This window comes from Dipodomys spectabilis, unplaced genomic scaffold (genome assembly GCF_019054845.1).
Source record: "Dipodomys spectabilis isolate Male_0828 unplaced genomic scaffold, ASM1905484v1 ptg000233l, whole genome shotgun sequence".
Taxonomy (NCBI): domain Eukaryota; kingdom Metazoa; phylum Chordata; class Mammalia; order Rodentia; family Heteromyidae; genus Dipodomys; species Dipodomys spectabilis.
In genome coordinates this window covers 1,309,424-1,334,871 of record NW_024870910.1, presented here as the reverse complement: position 1 = coordinate 1,334,871, position 25,448 = coordinate 1,309,424, and the positions used below count along the sequence as shown (strand labels likewise).

The following is a 25,448-nucleotide window of genomic DNA, read 5'->3' as shown; positions in this document are numbered from 1 at the left end:
CAAATAAAAGCTGGAAGCAGACCTGTGGCTCAAGTGGCTCAGAAGTACTAGCCTACAGCAAAGAAAGCTCAGGGACAATGGCCAGGCTGAGAATTCAAGCACCAGGACTGGTGCACACGCACACACACACAAGCACACACACAGAAGAGGAACTCACTTCAGGGACACTAAATGCCTCCAAAATACAATCATGTACTAAACAACTATGTTTTAGGGACAATAAGGGACCACACACGCCAATGGCAGCTTCGCAAAATTCTCCCACCCAGTCACGTACGTCATCGTGGTTTCACATTTGGAGTAACAGTGACGTTAACACAACAGAGTCACCCAAGAAAGCGTGTCTCAGAACACATCGCCACCTCTGAACAACACAGGGGGAGATGAGGAGATTCAGTTCTCACATCCGGGCCCACGCCAAGGTGCAGGCTACGCATATCCCGGCCAACTCATGCTGCTGCCCCGACTCACCTGTCAGGACCCCGCAGCGCTCCTCAGGTTCCTGGGCCTCGGCAGATGGCCTGGAGCTCGAGGACCATTTGCGCCTGATTAGATGTTCTCGTCCGCTGAACGGGCCCCCGGAATTGTTGAGGGGCTGAATGAGCACCTGCTCCTGCCCCAACTGGATGAGGCCCACCTGCCAGGAAAGCAGAGGAAAGCAGGACATGGGTCACCTACATTTACCCAGCAGCCCAACAGCAGCACGGTGGGTCATCCAAATCTTCCTGAACCGCTCAGATTTATCTACCCACCAACATCCTGCTGAGCAGTTACGTTGAGAGGTTTTGGGAGCAGAGGCCCAGCAGAGAGGTAGGTGTTCAGAACTCTCATCCATAGACCCCATTTTCCAAGCCCACTTTCATAAAAGATACAATTTCTTTAAAACTTCATTTTAAAAAATTACTTTAAGATCTATCCTCCTAAAAGTCCATTTGAGTCAGGCATGGTAGCATATGCCCATAATCCCAGCACTCAGGAGACACATGCAGGAGGATCTCAAGTTCCAGGCCAGCCTACACTACAGAGCAAGTTGAAGACTACCTTGGATACATATATTAAGTTTGAGGCCAGATTGTGATAGTGAGACTCTGACTTTTGAAAATGGTAAGGTATACTCTCACTCATGCCTTAATCTTCCCTAATCTGGGAGGTGAAGACTGGGAGAATCATGGTTTGAGGCCAGCCCAGGCAAAAATCTATGGATACCCCACTTTAACCAATAAAAAGGGGTAGAGTGATGCTCATCTGACATCCCAGATACATGGGAAGCAGATATAGGAGGATCAGACTCCAGCCTGCCCCAGACATAAACACTCTACTGGAAAATTAATTAAAGAAAAAAAAGGGGGGGCAGAGGGTAAAAAGTGGCTCAAGTAGAAAAGCAACCTGAATTCAAACTTCATTATCAAAATGTGGGGGAATGAAAATACTCTTAGTAGGAAAACATATCTAAGGGCACTTAGAATTAAATACCAGGATAATGAAGTCAGATTCACAGTACTCATCACTTCATGGTGGACATTTTTCATTTTTTTTTCTTCCCATACTTCAGTATTTAAGAGAAGTTGGCAGAGTTATCTAATGGATTAGATTCGTGTTTCTAACTCAAGTGCATCACTGGTTTAGATTTGTGATCTTAACATCGCGGTCAATTTATAAGCAGAATTACAATGAATAAGAAAGCCAGGTATCAGTGGCTCATGCCTGTAATTCTAGCTAGTCAGGAGGCTGAGATCTGAGGATTGAGGTTCAAGCCAGCCCAGGCAGACAAGTCCATGAGACACTTATCTCCAACTAATCACCAAAAAGTTGGAAATGGAACTGCGGCTCCAGTGGTAGAGTGCTAGCCTTGAAGAAAAAAATATCAGGGGCAACACCAAGGTTCTGAGTTCGAGTCCCAGGACCGGCACCAAAAAAAAAAAAAAAAGAGAACCTAGGCCTTCTCCTGTTTACAAGACAAAATTACTAGATTTATAATTCCTTAAGTACTTGTAAAGTATTATCTGTTATCTTTTTCAAGTCTAAGAACTGGAATGTGGGAAACTTCTAAAGACACTTGAAATGTTTGAAAATTGTGAAATCACCCAGTGTGTAAATAGGGACAAATATCATTCAAACTCCCTTAAAAGTGATCAGAAAACTTGCTATGTTAGAAGAATATTAAGTGGAAAACTTAAAAACTAGGGATTTTTGTCACTTTAGTAGGACTAATATTAATTCTAGAAAAATAATATGGTGCAAAGGACTTTCTCCTCCCTTGGAAGCAATTCTAGCAGCATTAAAACAACATGGCCTCCCTGCCCAGGCCTCCTACTACAAGCCGTCCTTTTTCTGCCCAGTCAACAAAGAAGAAAAACCGCCGCTGAGGACCTAACTTGACCAGCACACCCCATCTGTCCACTTCCGTACAGACCAACCCCTGCTCTTCTGGCAGACACTCCTCTACTTAAGATCATGGCGTGCCTTCCTAGAGGGCAGTGCTGTCCTGTCTCCTCTCTCTTCTACCATTGCTTTTCAAATCAACCTTCGTGTACCACACCGTTGATTCTCAAACCATAGCATGCATCAAAATCCACTGGAGATTTATAGTGTGTTTCAATAATGTGCATTTCCAACAAGTCCAAAACAGCAAGAGATACCACTGGCCAGGGGAACTCCAGTTTGAGAAGCACCGTTCTCTGGACAGCAGTGCACTTCTTCCAGTCTCAAAGGAATGTACAGATCTCACTCAAGGCCAATGAGATCAACCAACTTCCAACTGGATATAGTTGGGCAGGGAGAAGCAATATCCAGACCACGAGCTATAGAAGGCTCTCGAAATCACTGGGTACATGACAAGGCAGACATGCACTCTTACTATCCGCTGCCTACCCTTACCGATAACTCTGCATAGCCCTTGAATGATGTTTTAAATATCTAATGGCCCTTGGCAGAAAAATAAAAAAGGATCTCTATGCTAAAGGATGTGCAGGTATCAAGATGCCCTAGAAAAGAAAATATGCCATCCACCCCTAAGATAAACCTTTAGTCTTCCGGATACAGGTTAAGACCACACTTAGAGCTCCAAGCACATTTCCAGGTTTGCAATTCATCAGAACTTTTGCCAAGAACAACTCACAGATTTTACTACCCAAATAAAACTGTCGCAAAGTGGCACTTCATGACCTGCAGTACAGCCCAGCCTCCTTCCCTGTCCTTTGCGGTAAAAATAAATTTCAAAAAAAATTGAGTTTGCCCCCCAAGCTGTTTTGGAAGGGTTTAAGAAGCAGAGGCACAAGGAGGGATGTGGTGGGATGGGGTGCAGAAGCGTGCCAAAACACAGAACACTAACAATCAGCACCACACCCCCATGAGCCAGGTGCTGGTAGCATATGCCTGGCTGAGATGTGCAGACCACAGTTCTGAGAAAGAAAGAAAGAAGGAAGGAAGGAAGGAAGGAAGGAAGGAAGGAAGGAAGGAAGGAAGGAAGGAAGGAAGGAAGGAAGGAAGGAAGGAAGGAAGGAAGGAAGGAAGGAAGGAAGAAGGAAGGGAAAGTTGTGAGGTGAGGTGCAGCTTGCAGAGAAGATCTGGAGTTAAGTGACTTGCTCCAAGTCACAGTTCCACATTCATTCCCTAAGGACCAAGCCCATGCCTCTGTGTGCCTGGGAAGAGGCAAACCCAGGCCAGCTTGGTTCACTAGTGACTGTGTGGTCAGACCCCCATGGGCTGTGCAGATGAAGCTGCCACTGCAGCCGGGGCTTGTCAGCAGGCAGGAGATGCATTCCAAGATCGCAGCAAGTCTAAGATGTCCTCTATCCTTTTCAGTCCATCTTGGGGTGAAATCTTTTTGTCAGATGATGGCAACTAAGTGAAAGTTCAGAGTGCAGATGTTGAATTGTGTGCCCGTTGGTAAGTGGGGCGGGGGGTGAAGCAGACAGGGCCTGGAATCCTATGTGTCACCCAGCCCTGGAGAGCTACAGGTGGATGAAGCACCTGAGCAATGCAATTCAGGAGAGGCAAAATTGAAGGGTAATGGAGGTCAAAGGCAGTGGGGGTAGGAGAGGCAGAAGGTATAGAATTTCCTTGTCAGAGTTCTCTTTAAAGATCCCCTTTTCAAACTTAAAAAGGATCCTTTTATGTTCCAACCCCTTAACATTTACTCCATTGTGTCTTTCTCAAAGGTCTAAAGATGTGATTTGTATTTTCCCATTTGTTTATGCAGGTCGTGATCACTCTTGAGTGCTGTGAACTGGCCACTCGCTTGCCCACTTCCCTGGTCCTGTGCCCATAGAAGGATGAATGTACTTTGGTCTCCCTGCCCTCTGTCATCTCCAGGTCACACCCCTGCTCAACTGTACTCGATGAAGTGATATTGCATCATAAAGCTGAGTGATCTTGTCATAGACCCTAGAGAGTTTGATAATACTCTTCCCTAAAGCTTCAGGTGACATCACCAGAGGTAGTGGCTGGCAGGATGTCCTCCTGAGAGCAAGGTCCCTAACGTCCTGGCTGGTGGCCTTTGGCACTCATCAACCCCAACCTGAAGCAAAAATCTCTTGTGGGCTGGATGAGCTCTATAGAACAATGACTATAAGTAATACCAACGATCTGCCCCCAAAATGGCTCTGTGCTCCCCAGCTGGGCTGACTGGCCCATCAAAGCCAACTGAGTGTTCAAAGTGACCCATAGAGATTCCCTAAGAGTCCTGGGCACATGGCTGTGACCCCAGAGGTGGTGGGCTTAGGGAAACCTTGCTTTTTTTTTTTTCTTGATCCTTCTAGAAAATGGACTTAGCTTCTTAAGGCTTCACAGCCAAGAACACCTTAATGTTCCCATCTGGTCTCTTATTTTACATTCCCTGAGCCCTTGAGGCCACCACCTCAGCCAAGAAGAGGTCAGAGGATTCTAGAACTCAAGAGAGGAAGAATAGCCACTGTTCAGAGGATCAAACCCCTGATAGTGAGACCTTCAGCCCTCCCCTCTTCTAACTCGCTCCATTCATTTCAGACAAGCCAGACAGGACCTAGGAAAAGGCTGACACTGCATCCCACATGAGGACATCTCTACCCCTTGTGAATTTGAACTTGGCATTCCCATGCTATGCACACATGGATTCATTGAGGAGCAGCCATGCCTTCCTCACAAGCCTAAAGTCCATTGCTTTAACATGACATGGTTACAGGAACTCTTCCAAAAATCGACAGTGAAGACTCCCTGAAATGTAAATAAAATGAAGACGCATAAACAGAAAACAATTAATCCTTGAGCCTGGGGCCTTTGAAGATCCAAATAAGTGCAGCTGGCACAGCTCTAAGAGAAGACAGAGAGAAACGCCGCAGGCCCTTGCCTCTGCCCACCGTCGAAAGGCAGGACAGGCAGATGGAACATGTGTTTTAGCCTTTCTGCACCATAAACAATTAAGCAATAATCTATAGGCTAATAATGCATCTCCATTAGACAGCCCACATATCTTGGCATGGATAGCCTGAATTCCATGTAACAAGGAACACAGCCTGTCCCCCTTAAAACCCTCCCCCCACCTCCTGCCCTTGTGCTGAGCTTTGCCAGTTAGAGGCCTTAGATAGGGCAGAACTTTCTAGTCTGTCCAGTGATACTCAAGCTCTGGATTAGTTTGGTTGGGCACAGAAACATGGCTGATATACCACCAAGGCTGCTTCTTTCCCACCAAAAGGGCATCCGAACACGGGGAGATTATATAGCCCTCTCCTCCAAACTACTACTCTCTGGTCCTTTCCAAAAGAAGACTGCCAACTCCTACTTGATCCCATTCTTCAGACACAGGAAATCTCCCATCCACAGCTGACAAAATCTGTCCATTCATCCCAGCTCCCTTCCACACCTTGAGCTGAGCCTGTCCTGACTAAGACACCCCCAAGTCCACACGGCCAACGCTGCCTACCCCCTTTGGCAGACAACTCAAACTAACAACTGAGCATGGCACAAACTAAGTTAGCCTAAGTTCAGCTCCTTGCTTTTCTTTGCTCTCCAGGGCCAAGAGGTCCACTCCAAGATACCCAATGGTCTCTTCCCTCCAGCCTTCAGCCCTTGGTCCGCCTTGTCCTGGGGAGAAGAGTCCAACATCCAACTCACACGCACAGGATGAAGGCGGCAGACTAAACAACAGCCAAGTCAGCTCAAGCTGGAATTTAACATCTCAAGTCTTTCTAAGAGGTCCACCCGCAACTGGTACATGCTGAACTCAGCCTCTTGGCTGCGTTCCTTTCTCTACGGCACAGCGCCCCCACATGGTGCCATAGAGCAGCACAGGGAAAAAATGCTGGCTAGGCTGCCATCTGCCAGGAGGCTCAGCCCTCAACTCCCTGAGAACTTTCAAGTCAATGTTATCCAGATTTCCAACCTCGGCTCCTTCACAGATAGCTCCTCGCTGGAAACTTTACACCAAGAAGTATAAACTCTGACCTCTACAGAAACTCACGAAACCGCAGCAAATGGGATTCAGATGTTTCCATGTACAGTACAGTGCTGTGACCCAGACTCGAAACTCTTTGGCAAGAATAGAAAAAAAAAAGATGCGGGCCTTCCAGCCTTGACCCAGGCCCTACAGTGATCCGGACTTTCTCATTCCCTGTTAATCCTCCCTATCCACAGCCCACCCGCCCTGCTCCTGTGCCACAATCCTATAGTAATGACTCCCAGGCCCCCCTCCGGGCTTTACACCACGTTCCTTGTTTCACCAAAACTGCCAGCATCACCCAGGAAAGCAAAAGCAAAATTGTACCCTAAAACTCGAACTGAGAAAATTCGTGAAAAGAGATTGAGGCTGAGCCCAGGAAATGACAGCCAAGTACTTAGCCCACCTCTAGTGCAGAAAAGAAAGAAGTGGTCTCACAGAAAACCTTAGAACAACGCCACCCTCCCCCCCCCCCCATGCCTTCCAGGCTTTCTGGTTTTGCTGCCAGATGTGAAATGGGGCCAGAAAACTCTAGATGATGGTACAAGACAGAGGGCAGAGGGGACGTTTCTTATGCCTGGGAAGGGAAGACATACTATCAGAAACTGCCTGCCCAGATGTTGATTGTTAAAAAAAAAAAAAAGATAGAGAAACAGCAGGAGATGCCATGTTCCAGGATACTGAGCCTAGTGGGGGGCAGCCCAGCTGCTAGCCATGTGCACCCCTTAGGGGTACCATGGAGGTGCTGAGAAGGGTTTGGCTGGGCACCAATGAGCCAAGTGTGAGCACAGGCAGGGCAAAAAAACAAAATAACAACAAAAAAGAGCTCTTCTTATCCGGCCGATTGCTTCTCACAGGTGCTTCTAATAGAGCAGGGCAGAGTCTCAGGGAGGAGAGAGTGGGGGATGGGGCTTTAGCACCCATGTCAGTAACTGGGAGCAGTGCCAGACAAATGTATGCTAACAGTCTACAGAAAGGATGCTGACAACCTTCCCTCTCCGGTGTCTTAGCTTTCAACAAGAATAGGCGGCACTGGTGGCTCATGCCTGTAATCCTAGCTACTCAGGAGGCTGAGATCTGAGGATTGTAGTTCAAAGCTAGTCCAGGTAGAAAAGTGGCAGTGAGATTTTTATCTCCAATTAGCCACTCAAAAACCAAAACTGGAACTCTGGCTCAAAGGGGTAGAGCACTAGCCTTAAGCAAAAGAGCGCAAGGACAGTGCCCAGGCCCAGAGTTCAAGCCCCACAACCAACAAAATAAAAAGAATAGGCTTAATCATGGCCCTGTTGGGGTCCCATCAAACCGCTTTTCCCGATATAAAAAGATTGAAAGTGCAGGGTGCTTGTGGTTCACACCTGTAATTCTAGCCACTTTGGAGGCTAAGATCCTTAGATCTTAGATCACTGTTCAAAAGCCATCAGGACCAAAAGAAAAAAAGAAAAGCCTATGACACTCTTATCTCCAATTAACCACCAAAAGCCAGAAGCAGAACTGTGGCTCTTAAAGGTAGTGTGCCAGGCTTGAGTAGAAAAAAAGCTAAGGGACGGGACAGTGCCCAGGCCCTGAGTTCAAGCCTATAGGACCTGCACACACAGACTGAAAAGAAAGGAGAGGTGTGACTTGTGCCTTGTGCCTTCACCTCAGAGTTGCTGCGAAAAACCCACCAAGGTGACCCCAGGACACCAGCACATACACACCTGTGCAGATGGGCTGCGCTCTCCACCCCTACCCGGGCAGGGCGCCCCTTCCAGTGTGGGGGACCTGATGGTTCCCGGTGTGCTCTCCTGGGCCGCCTGCAGCTTCCTCCCCTACGCACTGCACCCCAGCCCGGCCCTCCACACCTCAGGAGCGGGGGGGTGGGGGTGGGGGGGGAGGGCCGGGAAGACCGCCGGGGTCTGCCGCCCCCACCCCCTTTTTGATCAGATAAACACCATCAGGAAGACCAGGGTGCGGTGGGGAGGCGGTCGGTTGGGTTTCCCCGCCGCGGCACCCCAGCCCAGCCCTGCTGGGTGGGAGGGGCGCGGGGGAGGGACCACCCCAGGCATCGCCACGGACCAGACAGGCAGACCCGGAGGAGGGGGCGCGGGCAGTACCAGGCCGCCGGCGGCACCGCAGGCGCTGAGCGAGACCAGGGAGTCGGGGTGCCCGATCACGTGTCCCGAGTAGAAGCAGAGCTCGGCGGGGCGCCGGGCGGCGCCGGTGTCCTCCACCTTGAAGCCCCGGGACAGGAAGCGCAGGTCGCGGCGCAGCTGCAGGTACAGGTCGCGCCCGAAGGCGGGCAGGTGCAGCAGGAGGGCGCGTTCGGCGGGCCGGGCGCGCGGGGAGCCGAGGGGCGCGCGCGGGCGCCGCCGTCGCCGGGGCCCCGGAGCTCCGGGCGCGGGCGGCAGGTGCAGGTCGTCGGGGCGCACGGGCCGCGGGATGGCCACCTCCACGTCGGCCGCCGCGTCGCCCACCGCTGCGGGGGAGACAGGACTCGCGTCAGCGCGGCGGCGCCGCCCGCCCTCCCCGCGCCCCGGCTCCTCCGTGGGGACCCCAGGGGAAGGTCGCCCCGGTCGCCTCCCCCGGGGGACCTGCACCCCCTCAGGGGGCCGCGCGGACCCCCTTCCCGCGCGCCAGGCCCGGCGTCCCCTCCGCGCGGGCGGCTGTCAGCGTCCGCCCGGCCGCGTCGGTCCCGCCGAGGGCTGAGGCGGTGGGAGCGGAGGGGGGGCGCTACCTGTGCCCGGGTCCAGACCCCACACCAGCAGCAGCAGCAGCAAGGGCAGGACGAGGGGCGGCGGCAGGACGCCGTCACACATGGTACCGGGGACCCGCAGCCCCGCGGACCTCGGCGGCGGCGGCGGCGGCGGCGGAGAAGCAGCAGCGGCGGCGGCGGCGGCGGCGCCAGCCCGAACTGCAGCCCTGCGAAGCCTTCGGAAAAAAGTAATTAGCGCTGCGGACAAACCCAACGTGGTAAATCCCAAGCCCCGCCTTCCACTCGGAAAGCGGTAGGTGATTGGGCTGTTGCAACCTTCCGCCCCGCCTCCTGCTCCCCTATTGGTTAGAAAACTGGTTGAGCCCAAAGTACGTAGTTAGGTTGTAAGCACTTTCTTACACGTGGTTTCTGGGCAGTAGCCGAGTCGTTCCACTAGGTGGCGGGCGCCAGCCAGCTGGGGCTGAGAGACCCTGGAGGGGCCTGGGGGACCCCTGCAGGCCAGGTCTTCAGTTTGTCCCTGTTTGGGGAAGTGACCTCTAAGGCTCATTTCTAGCTACCCAAGAAGACAAGCCAGAAGTCGAACCAGCCAGCTGGTTCCATGCAAATACGCATATTCTGTCTGCATCTACAGTAAAACCAGTTTTGATTTTCTTGCAGCTGGAAAGCCCTGACAGCTCAGATTCCTGCGCACGTGAGTTCCTACCAGATTCTTATTATCTTCAGCGTTTTTAACCCAACCTCTCACACTTCCTGTGAGTCGTCGAGAAAATGGGCATGATCTCTTCCAGACTGAGAAACATAAGGAGCTTGCTTAAATTACCTGGAGAGTTCCTGTTGGGTTGAAGGCTAGAATTTGTAGTCTTGATTTCCTGCCAAGCACTGCTCAGTGCTAACAGCAAGAATCCTGGGAGAGAGGCAAGGAGGAGAAGGAGGTCGATTTTATGAGTCAGGAGAGGGGAGAACTGAGTAGAAAAACAAATTGAACCCAAGCAACAGAATTTCCCTATAAGAGTACAAATAATGAAGGAGTGCAGGTAATTCTGTACAATGAGGCCTGCAGGTTATTCTTTGAAAGTCTTGAAGAATAGCTAGCAACTAACATAACACGACATAATTAAGCGGGGCGTGGTGGCTCAGGCCTAGCTACTCATGAGGCTGAGATCTGGTTTAACTTTCATCAACCAGCAAAATGTCTAGCTGGAGACATGGCTCAAGTGGTGAAGTGCCATCTGTGAGCAAGAAAACCAAGCAAGAGTGCAAGACCCTGAGTTTAAGTCTCCGTGCTAGCGCCAAAATAATAATAATAATCTTGATTGCTAGTATCAGAAACTCATTGAAATCACAGGCAAACAGAAAGGAGGGAATCTTATAACTACCTCAGGAGGCTGAGGACCTAGTGACTACATGTGGTCCCGACTCATAAGGGAGCAGCAGGGACATGATTTGGAGAAATGGGGCTGTTTGGGGCTCCCTCTGTCACTGTCCCAGGTCTACAGCCAGAGTGGAGCCATGGGACAAGGAGTCACAGCTGAGACTATGCCCTGTCTCCAGGTATCAATCACCCCCTGGGGGCACCTAGAGTTCCCCACTTCCATCTCTCTCCACAGGACAGGCTGTCCTGACCCTTACTCATCTCCAAAGCCTTTGTTCATCATGCCTCTCCCCTAAGCCTGGAAAGCAACTCTGCTGTAGCTTCCAGGACATCCTGGTTTCTCCAGCCAGCTTCCTGCAGTGTCTCCCCCACCCTCTCAAGGACCCTTCTTTCCAAGGTGCAATGTCATCCTCTTTTGATCGCCAGGAATCATCCTTCTTCATTTTCGCTGAGGATGCTGAGGGACATGATCCTCTTACTATCTCTCTCTGGGCTGTGTGCCTCTCACTCAGTCCCTGGCCATCTCTGCTGCAGGACAGCTTGAGAAACACAAGGATGTTGTGGGACCTGGAATGTCCCAGGGGCCCAGACTCAAAAGAAAGAAGAATAGTTGGGTCAGGCTTGCATGGATGCCAGTTGAGAGGCCTCCAGTGCCCCTTGGCAATGGGGCAGAGCTTGGAGAAGCACCACCCAAGGCACCCAGGGCTGAGACAGCCTGTAGTCAGCGCAGGTCCTATGCACCAGGAAGGGCCCCGACGACAACGACGGACCACTGCTGAGTTTCTAGTGACTGAGGGGATCTTTCTACCACTTGCAGTGGCAGGAGTGGTGCCCAAGTACCTGGAGCCCTTTGTTTCAAATCCAAAACCAGCTGCCAAGGACAAGTATCTTCCCAGCTCTGGCTGCGATGCTTATTTATCTCTGTCCCACCATCTCCTATCCTGCACGCTCAAAAAATTCTAGATTTTTTTTTTTATTCCCCCCTTACGGATCCCATTTCTTAAAAGGAACTTGAGCGCCACCTGGTGGAAGCTTTTATTAGCAAGCAAGACAAGGTTGGTTTGGATAACGCAGCCTAATGAACGGAAGCTGCTCAGACATCAGCACAGATGGATGTGTCAATTGATGAACGGTTTCTGCCTAGGACCAGAAGCTGTTGCACAGTGAGAGAGAGGCTGGGTCATTTGGTTCTGACACTGAGCATTGGCAGAACCAATGTTCGTGGGGGGACTCAGGGAGGCCAGGGGCTGAGGATCTGAGCCAGACATGGCCACCATGGGTGAGGACCAGCTTCCAGGAAAACTGCCAAGTTCAACAGCCAGCTCTACAATGGGGTGATTCCATGCTAAGCCTAGTAGGGGGATGGGGCCCCATTTAAACTTCAGGTGGGAATACATGGGCCTCTTTGCACAGGCTCTGTAGGTCCTGCGTTCTGGCTGGGCCCTGGCTGTGACAGGAAAGAGCCAAGGGCCTTTACCGTACTCATGAGAACAACACCCCAGCTCAGGTGAGGTGAGCTCAGGTCGGCTGAGCCTGGGAATGCTTACAATGAAACTATTTTGTCAGTCACAAAAAATAAATAATGCTCCACAAAATCATCGTGATGGAGGGGTAGTTTTGAAAGTAATTTAAACATTCTGCATCGAAGTCTTTCATCAAATGTGTGGTTTGAACAGTTGCCTCTATAATATCGTCTTTCTAGCTTCTAGAAAGCCCTTTGCAGAGCTAAATTTTTAATATCCAACCAACCAGTTTTCCCCAGAGATTTTGTTGTTGTTGTTTTTTAATTCTCCTTTAGAAGTTTATAGTCTTAATCTTAACATTTTGGACTGAGTTTTGTACAGCTGTGATGTTTGGGATGAGGTTTGTTTGTTGTAAAGCCTCTCCTGCCGATGCTGAATTGCTTTTACATGTTTGCAAAAGAAATTTGAGCAATTAAAAAACTTCACTTGCTCATATGTGTATGGATGTGGTTTTGTTCTCTCTTCCCACCCTTTCTCCCTGCTGAGGATCAAATCCAGGGCCCTTGCATAGACTAGGGTCCAGGGAAGTGCTCTACCAGTAAGCCATACTCCCAGCCAAGGAATCTCTGCTCCATTCTTGGGACGACCTAAATATCCCTTCCTCTGCAATGCCACATTACCGGACAACCATCTCTACATTAATCCTGAATACTGGGAAAGTCATCCCTCTCATTCACCTTTTGTTCAAGACTTTTTGAACTATTCTAAGGGGCATACCTTGCCAAATATATTGTAGAGCAAGTCCTCCATTGTCTACAAACAAAACATCTACTTTGGCCTGTAGATTATTTAGAAGTACATTGTTTCATTTTTTTCAACCTATGAAAAATTTCCTACTTTTGTTACAGTTTTGTTGAATTTCACTGTGATTGATGATTGTATAAAGTCTGTATTATTTTAAACTTTTAAGATGCTTTAGGACTTTTTGCGTGATCACTTCCATGCTGTAGTTTGGTAAGTGCTTGATGTACCATTGAACACTATGTATTCTGTGCAATCTGTGCACATTAATTATGTTGATTTTGTTAATTTCATTACTCAAATCTATTCTTACTGGTTATTTTTTTGCCTGTTCATTCTATCAGATACTTAGAGGTGTGTATAAACCTGCCAAGTGTGATTATGAATTTGTCCCGTAACTCCTGTGGTGGTTTGGTTTTTTGTGTACTAGACTTGAACTTAGAGCTTCAAGTCCTTGCTTAGCTTTTTTTCCTCAAGGATATCATTCTATCACGTGAGCCACACTTCCACTTCCAGCTTTTTGGGTGGTTAACTGAAGATAAGAGTCTCATGGATTCTCCCCTCTCCCCTCCCCCTTGCTGGTTTCAAACAGTGATGCTCAGATCTCAGCCTCCTGAGTAGTAAGGATTACAGGGGTGAACCACATGCCCAACCACATGGTAATCTTTATCCTTCAACTCGCAGCATTTCTTCTTCATGCTATTAACAGTAAATCTCCTGTAAGCGAAATACAATTAAGATTCTTAAGAATCTAGGATGGAACTCTACTTTCTGTTGTGGTAAATAGCCAAGCAAGAGCACAAGTACTGGGAAAGAAAGAAAGAAAGAAAGAAAGAAAGAAAGAAAGAAAGAAAGAAAGAAAGAAAGAAAGAAAGAAAGAAAGAAAGAAAGAAAGAAAGAAAGAGAAAGAAAGGAAGGAAGGAAGGAAGGAAGGAAGGAAGGGAGAGAGAAAGAGAGAAAGAGAAGGGAGGGAGGGAAGGAAGGAAGGAAGAAAGAAAGAGAAGGGAGGGAAGGAAGGAAGGAAGCAAGAAAGAAAAAAGAAAGAAAGAGAAAGAGAAGGGAGGGAAGGAAGGAAGGAAGGAAGGAAGAAAGAAAGAAAGAAAGAAAGAGGGAGAGAGGGAGGGAGGGAGCGGGGGGAGATAAGGAGGGGGAGTTAGGAAGGAAGGAGGGAGGGAAGGAGGAAGAGAGAGAGAAAGAAAAGGAAGGAAGGAAGGAAGGAAGAAAGAAAGGAAGGAAGAAAGAAAGAGGTAGGTATTACCTCACAGAGATCCACAATCATTTCTGAAGCCAAGCAAAGCCTGTGCTCAATCTATTCAGACACCATGCCTGGGGAAGTTTATTCTTGTTTTATTTTAAGACATTCTGATAACAACAGTATTGGTGGCACTGTGGTCTAGAATTTTACAAAATGACCTCATAGTCCAGAGTCCTTGTGTGCTACAGAAGAGAGTTATCTGTAAAATGGATCCCGGCGTGCTGCAGGGTGTCACAGAAATGCACGCTACCCTTCCTGACACAGTTCAGCGCCCCCAGCTGTGTGACAGATGCGTGCAACCAGTGTGTCAGTGTTACCTTCCACAACCAAAGGAGCCACAAGAAATCAGAAATAAATAGTTTTTTACCTTCAGCGAGAAGAGATTCAGTGTGGAGCTAAGAACAGAAAGAAATCAAGGAAAAACACGGTGAACTTGTAACATAACAAATATCTTTGTTTAGCCTTCTCCCACACTTGTAATAATATAATATTAATAATAAGTCAACAGCTCTGCTCTAAAGTGAGCAGACATTTTGGACACTATATAAATTGTGTGTGTGTGTGTGTATGTGTGTGTGTGTGTTGTACTCACAAGAGCAAACAGTACACAGAGAAAACTTGAGACTGTGTGTATTATTCTTCCTACGATTCTTCAACAAGGGATTTTGCTGGAGAAAAAAAAAATCCTGAAGGGTTTCAGCCTGGAGGTGTTGGAAACATATTTGTATTAAAACCCCAACCCCTCAGAGCTTTTCAGTGTGTGCAGGGCTGTCTCTGCTTCAGGAGCAGCTAGCCTGCTCTGGTGGGAACTGGTTATGCACAGTCCCCCCCCCATCCTGGGGGTGCTCACAGTATGGCTGCAATGCACGAGGAAGACAGCAAAAGTGGACCAGACGGGGAGAGGCTGGGGCTGAGTGGCGGCCATCCGGGACAACATGCTCAGGACATGCGTCCCCCAGAGTGACTAGGCCACAGGAAGGAGGGCAATGAGCATGAGTTCGAGTCTCCCCCACGTTCTTTTCCTCCTGGAGGGCCGGCCAGCCACCCAGAGTGCAGCCATCCATCCAGCCTTGCCCTTGCTGGGCGGGGGGGGGGGGGGCTGTGCCCCACCATGACACCTGCTTGGGCTGAGAGTGGAGATTCTGTCCCCACAGGATGGTGCCAGCCCACGGGTGACGCAGCGCTGCCAGCTGAAGGCAGCAAGGCTAGGCTTGCTGACCCCTCTTTCAGTGACTACAGCGGCCCAGGGCTGAGTTCCAGCCCATAGGGGGCTAAAAGTGAATATGACCAGATCCAAGCAGCCTCTGGGGTCTGGCCCAGAAGCTCAGACCCGTCAAAAGGAATGTTTTAAGACTGCGCCCTTCCTTCTGCTGGAGGAAACACAGCTGGATTAGGGAGCACGCGGCAGGCGGGGGGGGGGGGGCAGCTGACATTTGTCCCGTGGAGGCCTGAGGAGCTGCCACCCGCACCAAGAGCTGAAGCCCCTGCCCCGACTCCTGGCTCTGTCCCCCTGTCGTCTGTGGCCAGACACACCCCGGAAAAGTGGGCTTCCTTCACATGGGCCAAACCACCCTGAGCACAGGCAAGGTGGGAAGCTGAAATGACCAACAAAGGGACCTTCAGCAAGCCAGAAGTCTCAAGTTCAAGTGCTCAGATGCACTGGGTTGGAACTGAAACGGGGCTCCGGAGGAATCTCTGACAAGTCTGAGTTCTAACTGCAAGAAAAACCCATGCACATGCATACATTTAACATTTCACACTGGTTAACAACATCTCAGGAGGAAAGGAGGGCTAGAAAGACCGAAGGGCAGGAGCTGGCGGCGAACACCTGTAATCCCAGCTATTTGGAGGCTGAGGCAGGAAGTCTGTGAGTTCCAGGCCAGTCTGGGCAACAGAGGAGATCACCCCCAAAAGAAAGAAGGGCACACCGGGGTCCCGGTGGGCCCTGTCAGCCCCGGCGATGGAGGGGACCTTCCGGCCCCCCGCAGTCCGTGCAGCCCGGGTGTGGGGACTGCGTGCGCTTCAAGCTAACGGCTGTGCTGACCATTGGGAATGAGGTGCCTGCCGGCCCCAAGTCCATTCTTCACACACTTTATTTCTTTGCTCTTGGTGTCCTTTTCCTCTTCCTCCTCATCTTCCTCTTCCTCTTCATCATCACTCCTCACATCCTGGATGTTCTAGATGGAGGGAAGAATTGGCTGTGAGTGGAAACCTTCCAGAAAGTCTTGAGGTTAGAGGTGTGACTCCCATTACAGAAGATCCCACAGCCAAACATCCACACCTCAGAGCACAGCGTGGGTCTAAAACACTCCTCGGCAGACTAAAAGAACCCAAATTATACATACCATATTGTCAGACCACAATAGAATGGAGCTGGAAGAGCAACAGTGTCAAAAAGGTAATAGAAAAATCTCAGAACTGGGGAAAATTTAATACCACTCTTCTAAAAAAATCAGTGGGTAAAAAAGATAGTCTCAAAGAACATTAGAAAAATATTTTAGGGGCTGGGAAGGTGGCTCAGTGGTAGAGTGCTTGCCTTGCATGCATGAGGCCCTGGGTTTGATTCCTCAGCACCACATAAGCAAAAAGAAAAAAGCTGGAAGTGGCGCTGTGGTTCAAGTGGTAGAACGCTAGCCTTGAGCTGAAGAGCTGAGGGACAGCGCCCAGGCCCAGAGTTCAGGCCCCATGACCAGACCCCCCCCCAAAAAGAAAGAAAAATATTTTAAACTAAATAAAAATAAAACTACAACATAACTAGTCACAACCAACCATCTGAAAAAATACTGGCTTAGATATGCTAGAAAAAAATAAAGTTGTTCTAATCGACTGAAATCACAAAAGGTTAAGAAAAGATATCAAATACAGTCCATATTCTATACACAAACAACCACCAAAAATAACCCAGAACAAAACATTTCACAATGGTGAATACCTTCCAGCCACTAAAATACTTAATAGAAGTAAAAAAAAAAAATGAAGATGGGCACCGGTGATGCATACTTGTAATCCTAGTTCACAGGAGGCTGAGATTTGAGGGTCATGGTTCCAAGCCAACCTGGGCAGAAAAGTCCATGACACTCTTCTCGTCAATTAACCAGCAAAAAGCCAGAGGAGAAGCTGTGGCCAAAGAGAGCCAAGCCTTCAAGAAAAAGCTAAGGAACGCCTTGAGTTCAAACCCGGGTAGTGGCACATCTCCCCCCACATACATAATTTTTTTTTAAAAAAAGGAACTTCAGGTATGATTGGGTTAACCGAGAGACTCCCCCAATGGTGTAAGCCTTTCTACATTTTCCTGACTGCTCTTTATGAAGAGCTAGAATTGATTTGCCAATGATTGGCAAAGCAATGACAATGAAGATAACTAAGCGAAGTCAAAGGTCTGAGGATGACCCTGGAGAGCCAAGAGGCATCAGGACTGACGACACAGAGAGCGGCGCCGTGGGCCAGGGTCAGTTATGTGTTGAGGGTGGTACTGAGGCAGAGCACCACTGCAGCACAGGATCCCTGCATGCAGGTCTCACTGTCACGTGACCCTGGGTGGCTTGGGCACATTCTCCACCTGTCCCAAGTCTGCTCTCTGCCTCTGTAACCCAGGCAGCATGAGAATGGCTTCTCACAGTGACCACGAGACTTCAAGTCAGCATGGACAGTGAGGCATACCCAGCACAACACCATGACCTTGAGCAAGGGCAAAGGGTCGCGTGGACCATGCAATGGCCTTCCAGCTCTAAAATTCTGTAAGGATTCGATTTCCTTGTAGAGTTCATAGTAGAGAATAATATTCAAATTGGGAATCTGTGTGTGTACATGTGTGTATGCACGTGTACAGGCATGCACACGTGTTCTAGTACTAGGGCTCAAACCCAGGGCCTGGAGTTGTCCTTCATTTTTTTTTTCATTCAAGGTTGGTGCTCTACCACCTGAGCCTCAGCTCCACTTCTAGCTTTTTGTTGGTTAACTGGAAATAAGAATCGCAAAGACTTTTCTGCCTGGGCTGGCTTTGAACTGTGATCCTCAAATCTCATCTCGGCATCCTGAATAGCTTACAGGCATGAGCGACTGGTACCTGGTTCAAATTTGGAATCTTTTAAGCCAATCATTTCAGCAGTGTTCTGTCATTCTGTTTCTAAACTCCACTGTGGTGGAGTAGTCAGACTCATGTGCATAAGATTGAGGAATATAGAAAAATATACGCGGAGCCCATGTTGGTAATGCTTCTTTTTGGTGGTCAATCTCCGTGGACCGTTCAGTGAAGCGCAGTTTTCCATCTGCACTGGAACAAGGCTCGGAGGCCTCCTGGGTGTTAGGCCGGCTTCTTCCTGGGCACCCTCACGTCTGAGGATGGAGCGTGAGTCATCCGGTCAACTGGAAAGCTGCACTGAGGCCTGGCTGCAGGCCAAACATTCTCACACCTCACGCCAGCTGCTGCACCATCTCCGGCTTATGCCAGACAAAGAGGCTTGACTGGGAGCCAACCGCCAAGCGAGGAGGAACCTGCCTAAGGAGTGATGAGGAGGAGGAGGCCTGCATCTTGTGTCTGACACTGAAGGCCGGTATCCTACTAATGCTGGCCCCTGGTTACAGGTGAGGGTATTAAGACAACTAGGCAGTGATCACTTAGCCAGGAGGAGCACTGGGGTTGGACTGTGCACAGTCTGTACTGTTAGCTACCTCTTGGCTTTGCTCAGAAGTGATTTGGGAGGGCCCAGACACATGGCTCAAGCCCTTTAATCCTAGATATCTGGGAGGTGGAGAGCAGGGGGTAGATGTGAGGCCAGCTATGGCAAAAAAGTTAGTGAGATCCTGTCTCTGAGCATCGGCTCCAGCTGTACAGAGGCAAAACTGTTAGCTGCTATCTGAAAAATAACTAAAGCAGGACAGATGGGTGGCTCAAGTGGTAAAGTGAAGCTTTGAGTTCAATCCTCAGTACAAAGAAGAAGGAAGAGGAGAAGAGGGAGAGGGGAGGAGGAAAAGGAAGAAGAAGAGGAGAAGGATGCTACAGAGAAGGAGAAGAGGAGGAAGAGGAGGAAAAGGGGGAGGAGGAGATTTGGGATTAGAAAACAACTAAACAGTTTAAAGTAAGTTAAACACGTGCTGAGTCTTAATTGCTTCTTCTAATCTCTTATTACTCAGCTTGTCTGGCAGTATTCTTTTTTGGGGGGAGGGGGCGGTCCAGTCATGGGGCCTGAACTCTGGGCCTGGGCGCTGTCCCTCAGCTCTTCAGCTCAAGGCTAGCGCTCTACCACTTGAACCACAGCGCCACTTCCGGCTTTTTTTTTGCTTATGTGGTGCTGAGGAATCGAACCCAGGGCCTCATGCATGCAAGGCAAGCGCTCTACCACTGAGCCACCTTCCCAGCCCATGGGCAGTATTCTTGACTCCACCAAATTATTTTAAATTAAGTTTTTCCCTTCACTTGAAGACTGAGAGTAAAAGGGGAATACTCCAGTGAAGAGGCGCCAGTTGCCTTGGCTCTGCCTGGAAGTCACTGTGGAAATCTGGCCTGGGCTTCTCTCTGCTCGTGCTCACGGGCATGCCTCTTTCTTTGACTGAACCAGTGTGGGACAGTCACACGTCCCTCCGGGAGCTGGAGAGACATTGCCTGCCAGGTGCAGTTGGCTGGGGCAGGTTGCTGAGGAGCCTGGGTCTCCATCCAGGCCTCGGTGGCTGTGTGCTGGGCTACTCCTGCAGGTTTTGGCTATTTAGCAGTGTAAGATGTCACAGAGACACTCTGGAGTTGGCCAGGACCCAGGGTGACATTTAAGAAGAGGAAAATAAAAGCTTAGGGATGCTGAGGTCTCTTTTAAGTACTATGAAACAAAAGTGTATTGTGCTCCCTCTCGTTTCGTCCAAGCGTGCTTGTCATGTTTGCACAGGTGACTCTGTCAGCCTGTCGTGTCTCCTGACGGGATGTGTGGGTTGCTCATTCATCATAAAGCCACCCATTTGATAGGAATCCTAAGTGGCAGCCAAGTCTTGCTTTCAAGCGAGCAGCAAGCTGCCAACGGAGCAGGGTCTGTACATGCCAGTGTCCTGAAGTTAGAGTGATGTTACTTTAAGATATTCAGGACTGCAAGCAAATGGAGGAAGTTTCTCATTCATCATGTATATGCGAGGGAAAATAAGATGTGACTGTTATTTAAAAATATATGCTAGCTTTATGAAATATAATCATTTCTTCTTTTAAGTCTGCTGTACAAATCCATAGAGACCAAAAAACGATTCATCAATCCTTTTGTAACTTCCCACCTACACAAATTACTTATTCATTTGTACATTCAAAACTGTTTACCCAATCTCTGTGTCTAAGGATTCAAAATAGCCTTTTTTTTGCTAGGGGGGCCATGGTCATTATTTTTTTTTAAGCATCCAAGAATTAGTCACCTTACTAACAACTAAAGCTGTGTTAAATGTTAAGTGTTTTCTCAGCAGTTGGAAACTGATTTACTTGTTTCTGTAAGAATCTCAGCTTCTGCCCCATGCCTCTCCTCTCCTTTGCAATCCAACTCTGTCTTCAAACACCATTCCTTAGACCAAGGCTTTATGGCTTTGGAGGGGTACGCTGATTTCACAGCCAGCTTTGCCACTGCTGCCGAAAAGAGAGGGGGTGTGCAGGCCAGCCGCAGTCATCCAGACAGTGAGGATTGTGGCTGCAGGCCTCCATTACCGCAGTCAAGTTCAACTGCAAGCGGCTTTGCTGAAGAAAGCAAAGACTCTTGTCCACAGCTCACCAGGCCGCTGGGTTTCTAATCAGACCTGGTGTGACCCACGAGAGATTAGCAATGTGCAAATCACAATGGAGCCAAACAAGCTTTCAAGTGTTACTCCTTGGGTCCCTTCCAGGCCTATAATTACTGTTTTCCATCAGCTACTGAGGGGACAATCTTTTTTGTGGGGCCAGAAGATCCAGGAAGGCTTGACCCAATGGAATGACAGGTCTAGCTGAAGGCCCTCCCCTTATACCAACTACTGAAGGCACAAATGGTCACTTGCCAGCAGTTACATACACACCATGTTTTCAGAGATCACGAAACAAGTTGAGAACTTTCACGAACTAGAGTTCATGAACGGACTTCCATGAAAGTTCATTTGCTTGGCACTCCAATTGCTTAAGAAAACAGGCTCATGTTAGTAACTTAGTTAATTATATTGAGTTGATTGAATGGGGCTGATTTTGTATACCTCTGTTTAGATCTAGAAGCTGAGTGATGGCCAAAACAAACAACCCAACAAAGCATCCAGGGAACAATGACTGATATCTACTTCACGTGTCAAACCTCAGTGGTCTTTGAGATGTGTTTACTACCAAGGTAGAAAAATGAATCCATCAGAAACATGCTCAGAAATTGAATTCAGCTGAGTAAATTATCAGGCACCTTGTTACATTAGAATTCTCATTCTGACACTATCACCATGCTGTGTTATAGAAAAAGGTGGCACCCCAGAATAGACCAGCTACAATTTTCAACTTGAAAGATACTTCACTGAAACTCTCCTCGATATATGACTTTCAGACAAAAGAGAAGTGAGATCTGATCTTTTTTTACTTGCTGTCAAGGTGCAACCCATCACCCCCTGCACCTTATCCTCGGCTCCTGAGCCAATGGGGTCACCTTCACCTTTCCTTCTGCAGCAGGTCTCGGGGCCAATTTACCCCATGCCATTCTGTACATTACAAGTCATTGGTTAGTAGTAGGTGAGCTTTCCCCACTGCCTGGTGGCCAGTCAGTGATCGCCTCTTCTTCGGTCCCTATTCTGAGATTTGAGCCATTTACTCATTAGCATAAGAGAGCAAATGCTGACATCAGGGAATTCTTTAAATAGCAGCAATCATAATTTTGGATTTCAAAATTTGAAAATTTGTTTTTTTTTCAGTGTCGTAGATTGATTGTATCCCAGAGCCTTGTCCATGCTCTGAAAACACCCTAGCACTGAGCTATATCCTGAGCCTCTAAAAGCAATTAAAAGTACCTTAGTGATCTACTTATGATAGAGAGATGATCTATGATCTACATATCATAGAGAGAAGGTTTTTTTTGTCAGTTGTGGGGCTTGAACTCTGGACCTGGGTGCTGTCTCTGAGTTCTTCAGCTCAAGGTGAGTATTCTACCTCTTGAGCCATAGCACCAATTCCAGTTTTCTGGTGGTTTATTGGAGGTAAGAGTGTCACAGACTTTCCTGCCCAGGCTGGCTTTGAACCATGATCCTCAGATCTCAGGCATGACCCACCAGTTCCCAGCTAGAGAAAAATTTTATCAATAATAAATAGTAGTTCTGTGGCAGAATCTTGCCTAGCAAGTACAAAGCCCACAGTTCAATCCACAGCACCAAGAAAAAGAAAGAATTCTGATTAAAACTATGGATTAATTTAGCATTCCACTAGCTAGACCTCACTTTTAATCCATCAATAATTGAAGTCTTCAACTTAGGAGTAGCAATACTTGAACAGCCCTTACCTCCATGAATATGCATCTTTTGAGCATCTTCAAGATGAAATAGCCCCAGTAAAGGTGAAGGGCTTGAAGGAGAAGGAGCTGCAGGTTGAGGAAGACGTACGAAAAGAAAGGATCAAGGTAATACAAAGGCAGAATAATTGTGCAGTACAAAATCCTGGAAAATAAGACAGGCAGGAGAATTTTGTCATGGTCAAAGCACTCATAGATCTTCAACAAGGACACAATGTCTGGCGTCTGTATTGGGGCTTGAACTCAGGGCCTTGTGTTTTCACTTGTCTTTTCCTCCTCAAGACTGGTGCTCTACCAGTGAGCCACAGCCCCACTTCTAGCTTTCTGCTAGATAACTGGCGATCAGAGAGTCATGGACTTTTCTGCTTGGGCTGGCTTCAAACCACGATCCTCAGATCCCAGGCTCCTGTGTAGCTACGATTACAGGTGTGAGCCATCACTGCTCAGCCTGTTCTAATTCTTTATTAAAACCTAAGTTTCAGCCAGATGCTGGGGGCTCACACCTGTAATCCTAGCTATTTAGGAGGCTGAGATCTGAGGATCATGGTTCAAGGCCAGCCGGGGCAGGAAAGTCCGTGAGACTCTTGTCTCCAATAAACCTCCACTAGAAAACTGGAAGTGGTGCTGTGGCTCAGGTGGTAGAGCACTAGCCTTGGGGTGAAGTGCTGAGGGACAGAGCCTAGGTCTAGAGTTCAAGCCCCACACAAGTACGTTACAGTTTTTAAAATTTGTTTTGATGATGTTACAAATACAGCTCCTTCACATTCTTTTCTTCCATTAAGCTTTAAACAACTGGAGATCAGTGTAAGCACAGAAAGGGCAACACTGATGGTACAAGCACCAAGGCCACCTCGACACGCCAACTTACCAGAAGGGATAAACGATGAAGCGGCTGATGAAAAATACAATAGAGAAGATGAAAAAGAGGCCGTTACAGGTTTTCTTCCATCCAGCATATGAAAACATCTTTGCGGACTTAAAAAAACAAAGACAGAAACTAAATTCACATAAGGTGCTAGCAGTATGCATTTTACAAACTGAGCAATGAAATGATGCAATGTCCAGAATTTGCTTTATAACAACCTGGGAGAGGAGGGGGGAAAGGATGGGTTAAATAAGATCGGCCACCATGACAAGTGTTTGGGCTGGACTAAGCTCTTTATATTGCCTTGTGCTTGACATTTCCCATAAGGCCCCTGGCTTTGTCCTCCTTGGCATGCATTTCACTCAAGGCACTTATTTAACATCGCCATCGAATGGTGGGGAGAGATGCCCTGAAGGCAGCCCTATGGTGCTGGTGGAGGGTGGCTGGCCAGAGAATGCTGCCATCAGTGTGGCTGCTTTAAAGCAGATGAGGGAAGATGTGGGAGCTGGGTGTTGGGTCCTGTCCCGGTGGAAATAAAGCTTTAAGCACATAGTTGGTTCCTACTCACTTTATGCTCATAGAGGATAGCCCACACTATCTGTGGGGAAAAGAAGAGTTCGAGAGAGGGTATGGGTGTGGGTGTGTTGAGGCAGATACCATTGCACGGTCCACGGGGGAACATTTCTGGTGGGAGTCTGGGGGTGAGGGATGGGTAGGAAAGTGGCTGGGGTACAGACCATCCCTTTAGGGGGTAGGTTAAGACTCAGCAGTTTCAGTTATGATTATCACTTGGATCCCCAGATCTTTCTAGAAGCAGAAAAAGAATATATGTGCCCTCTGGCAAGGGTTCATTCTTCAATTTCCATGCTTACCCAGGGGCAAGGCTGTGACCATCCTGCAGGGCTGGAAGGGGCCAATGAAGCCGAACCCCTAGGAGATGAGAGATGGGAGCTGGGAGCTAGTGAATGGCAGAGAGAGCAGAGGCCAGGCCACCACCGGAAGCCGGAGATGTGCTCATCTAAGAATGGGATCTAATTCCACGCATGAAAGGAAAATATAACACCCACTAGACTTCGTAAAGAGGAAATAGTAGCTGTCAGGGTGCATCCAAGTGTTAGGTCCTGGGTCCAAACTTCAGCATGGGAAGATTAAGAGAGGGCTGGTAAGATGCACCAAGAAGGCAGAAGGTCTGGGGTGATGAAGAATTTTAAAGGCCGAGGATATTTTTCCCAGCAGAGGAATGTATCATCAACTGTCTTCAGGAACTAAAGATGAGTGGGCTTTATCTCAAGGAAGGCTTCCAGGGTGCTGGAATGGTGCTATTTGTGTTCATTTAGAATTTGACTGAGAGAGCAAACACTTAACTATTCAAGAAGACAGTAGACCAGCATCCTTGGGAGACTATCAACCATCAGCCCCGCAATGTCCTCTCTCCCTCTCTCCCACCCCCTGTGGTGTGAAGGCCCAGGCCTTGTGCGCTGAGACTCAAGTTAGGTCATGACTTATGACCCGAGAATGATTCATGATCATTAACAACATGAACACTTCTCGTTTCCCCAGGAAGAAACCTCCAAATTTCACATTTCATTTTTCTTCAAATAAGTAATGAGTTGAATTTCACAAGATACCGTATGGGGTAAGTATGACTTCTCATGTTACAGCTGGGGAGTGAAAACAAAACAATAAGTAATTTGCCCAGATCTCTTGGGGAGTTAAGTCAATGACAGGGGAGAGGAGGTGGGCGGGGCGAGCCAGGAGTCTGTTCCCTTGTTTGAATGTCTAACTCTCCCTTAGTAACACAATGGAAGTGTTTTCACATTGGACACACATCAAAGGCAATCTAACAAGAGCATTTAAAAGCAACAGACTAACATAACATTCCTAAGTCATTATAAGCAATTATAACAAAGATGGCTGTGCTTAGAAATGCACACGTGGCAAAGCTGGCCCAGTTACCCTACTTCCCAGCCATTTGCTGCACTGATGGCACATAGACCCACCTTGACCTTTACAGGAGGATATACGTATCTAATGAAGATACAGATGAAGGGAAATGACAGTCTACACATAGGGAATTTTTTTTTGCCAGTCCTGGGGCTTGAACTCAGGGCCTGGGCACTGTC

General features: G+C 48.4%; 2 protein-coding genes across 3 annotated transcripts in view; both read right to left on the bottom strand.

Moving 5' to 3' along the window:
- Adamts17 (ADAM metallopeptidase with thrombospondin type 1 motif 17) overlaps positions 1–9,207 on the bottom strand; it is a 146,124-nt gene extending 136,917 nt beyond the window's left edge. For both annotated transcript variants that reach the window (XM_042698560.1, XM_042698561.1), the window contains exons 1-3: positions 9,126–9,207; positions 8,506–8,867; positions 472–637 (exon numbers count right to left, since the gene is read on the bottom strand). In XM_042698560.1, coding sequence (XP_042554494.1) covers positions 472–637; positions 8,506–8,867; positions 9,126–9,207 — 610 coding nt within the window. The remainder of the gene's footprint in view (positions 1–471; positions 638–8,505; positions 8,868–9,125) is intronic.
- Positions 9,208–16,021: 6,814 nt separating this feature from the next.
- The window catches only part of Cers3 (ceramide synthase 3), a 47,978-nt gene continuing 38,551 nt past the window's right edge, over positions 16,022–25,448 (bottom strand). Inside the window, exons 9-11 of the mRNA XM_042698559.1 lie at positions 23,329–23,435; positions 22,452–22,605; positions 16,022–16,172 (exon numbers count right to left, since the gene is read on the bottom strand). Of these exons, the coding sequence (XP_042554493.1) occupies positions 16,023–16,172; positions 22,452–22,605; positions 23,329–23,435 (411 nt within the window). The 3' untranslated portion in view covers position 16,022. The remainder of the gene's footprint in view (positions 16,173–22,451; positions 22,606–23,328; positions 23,436–25,448) is intronic.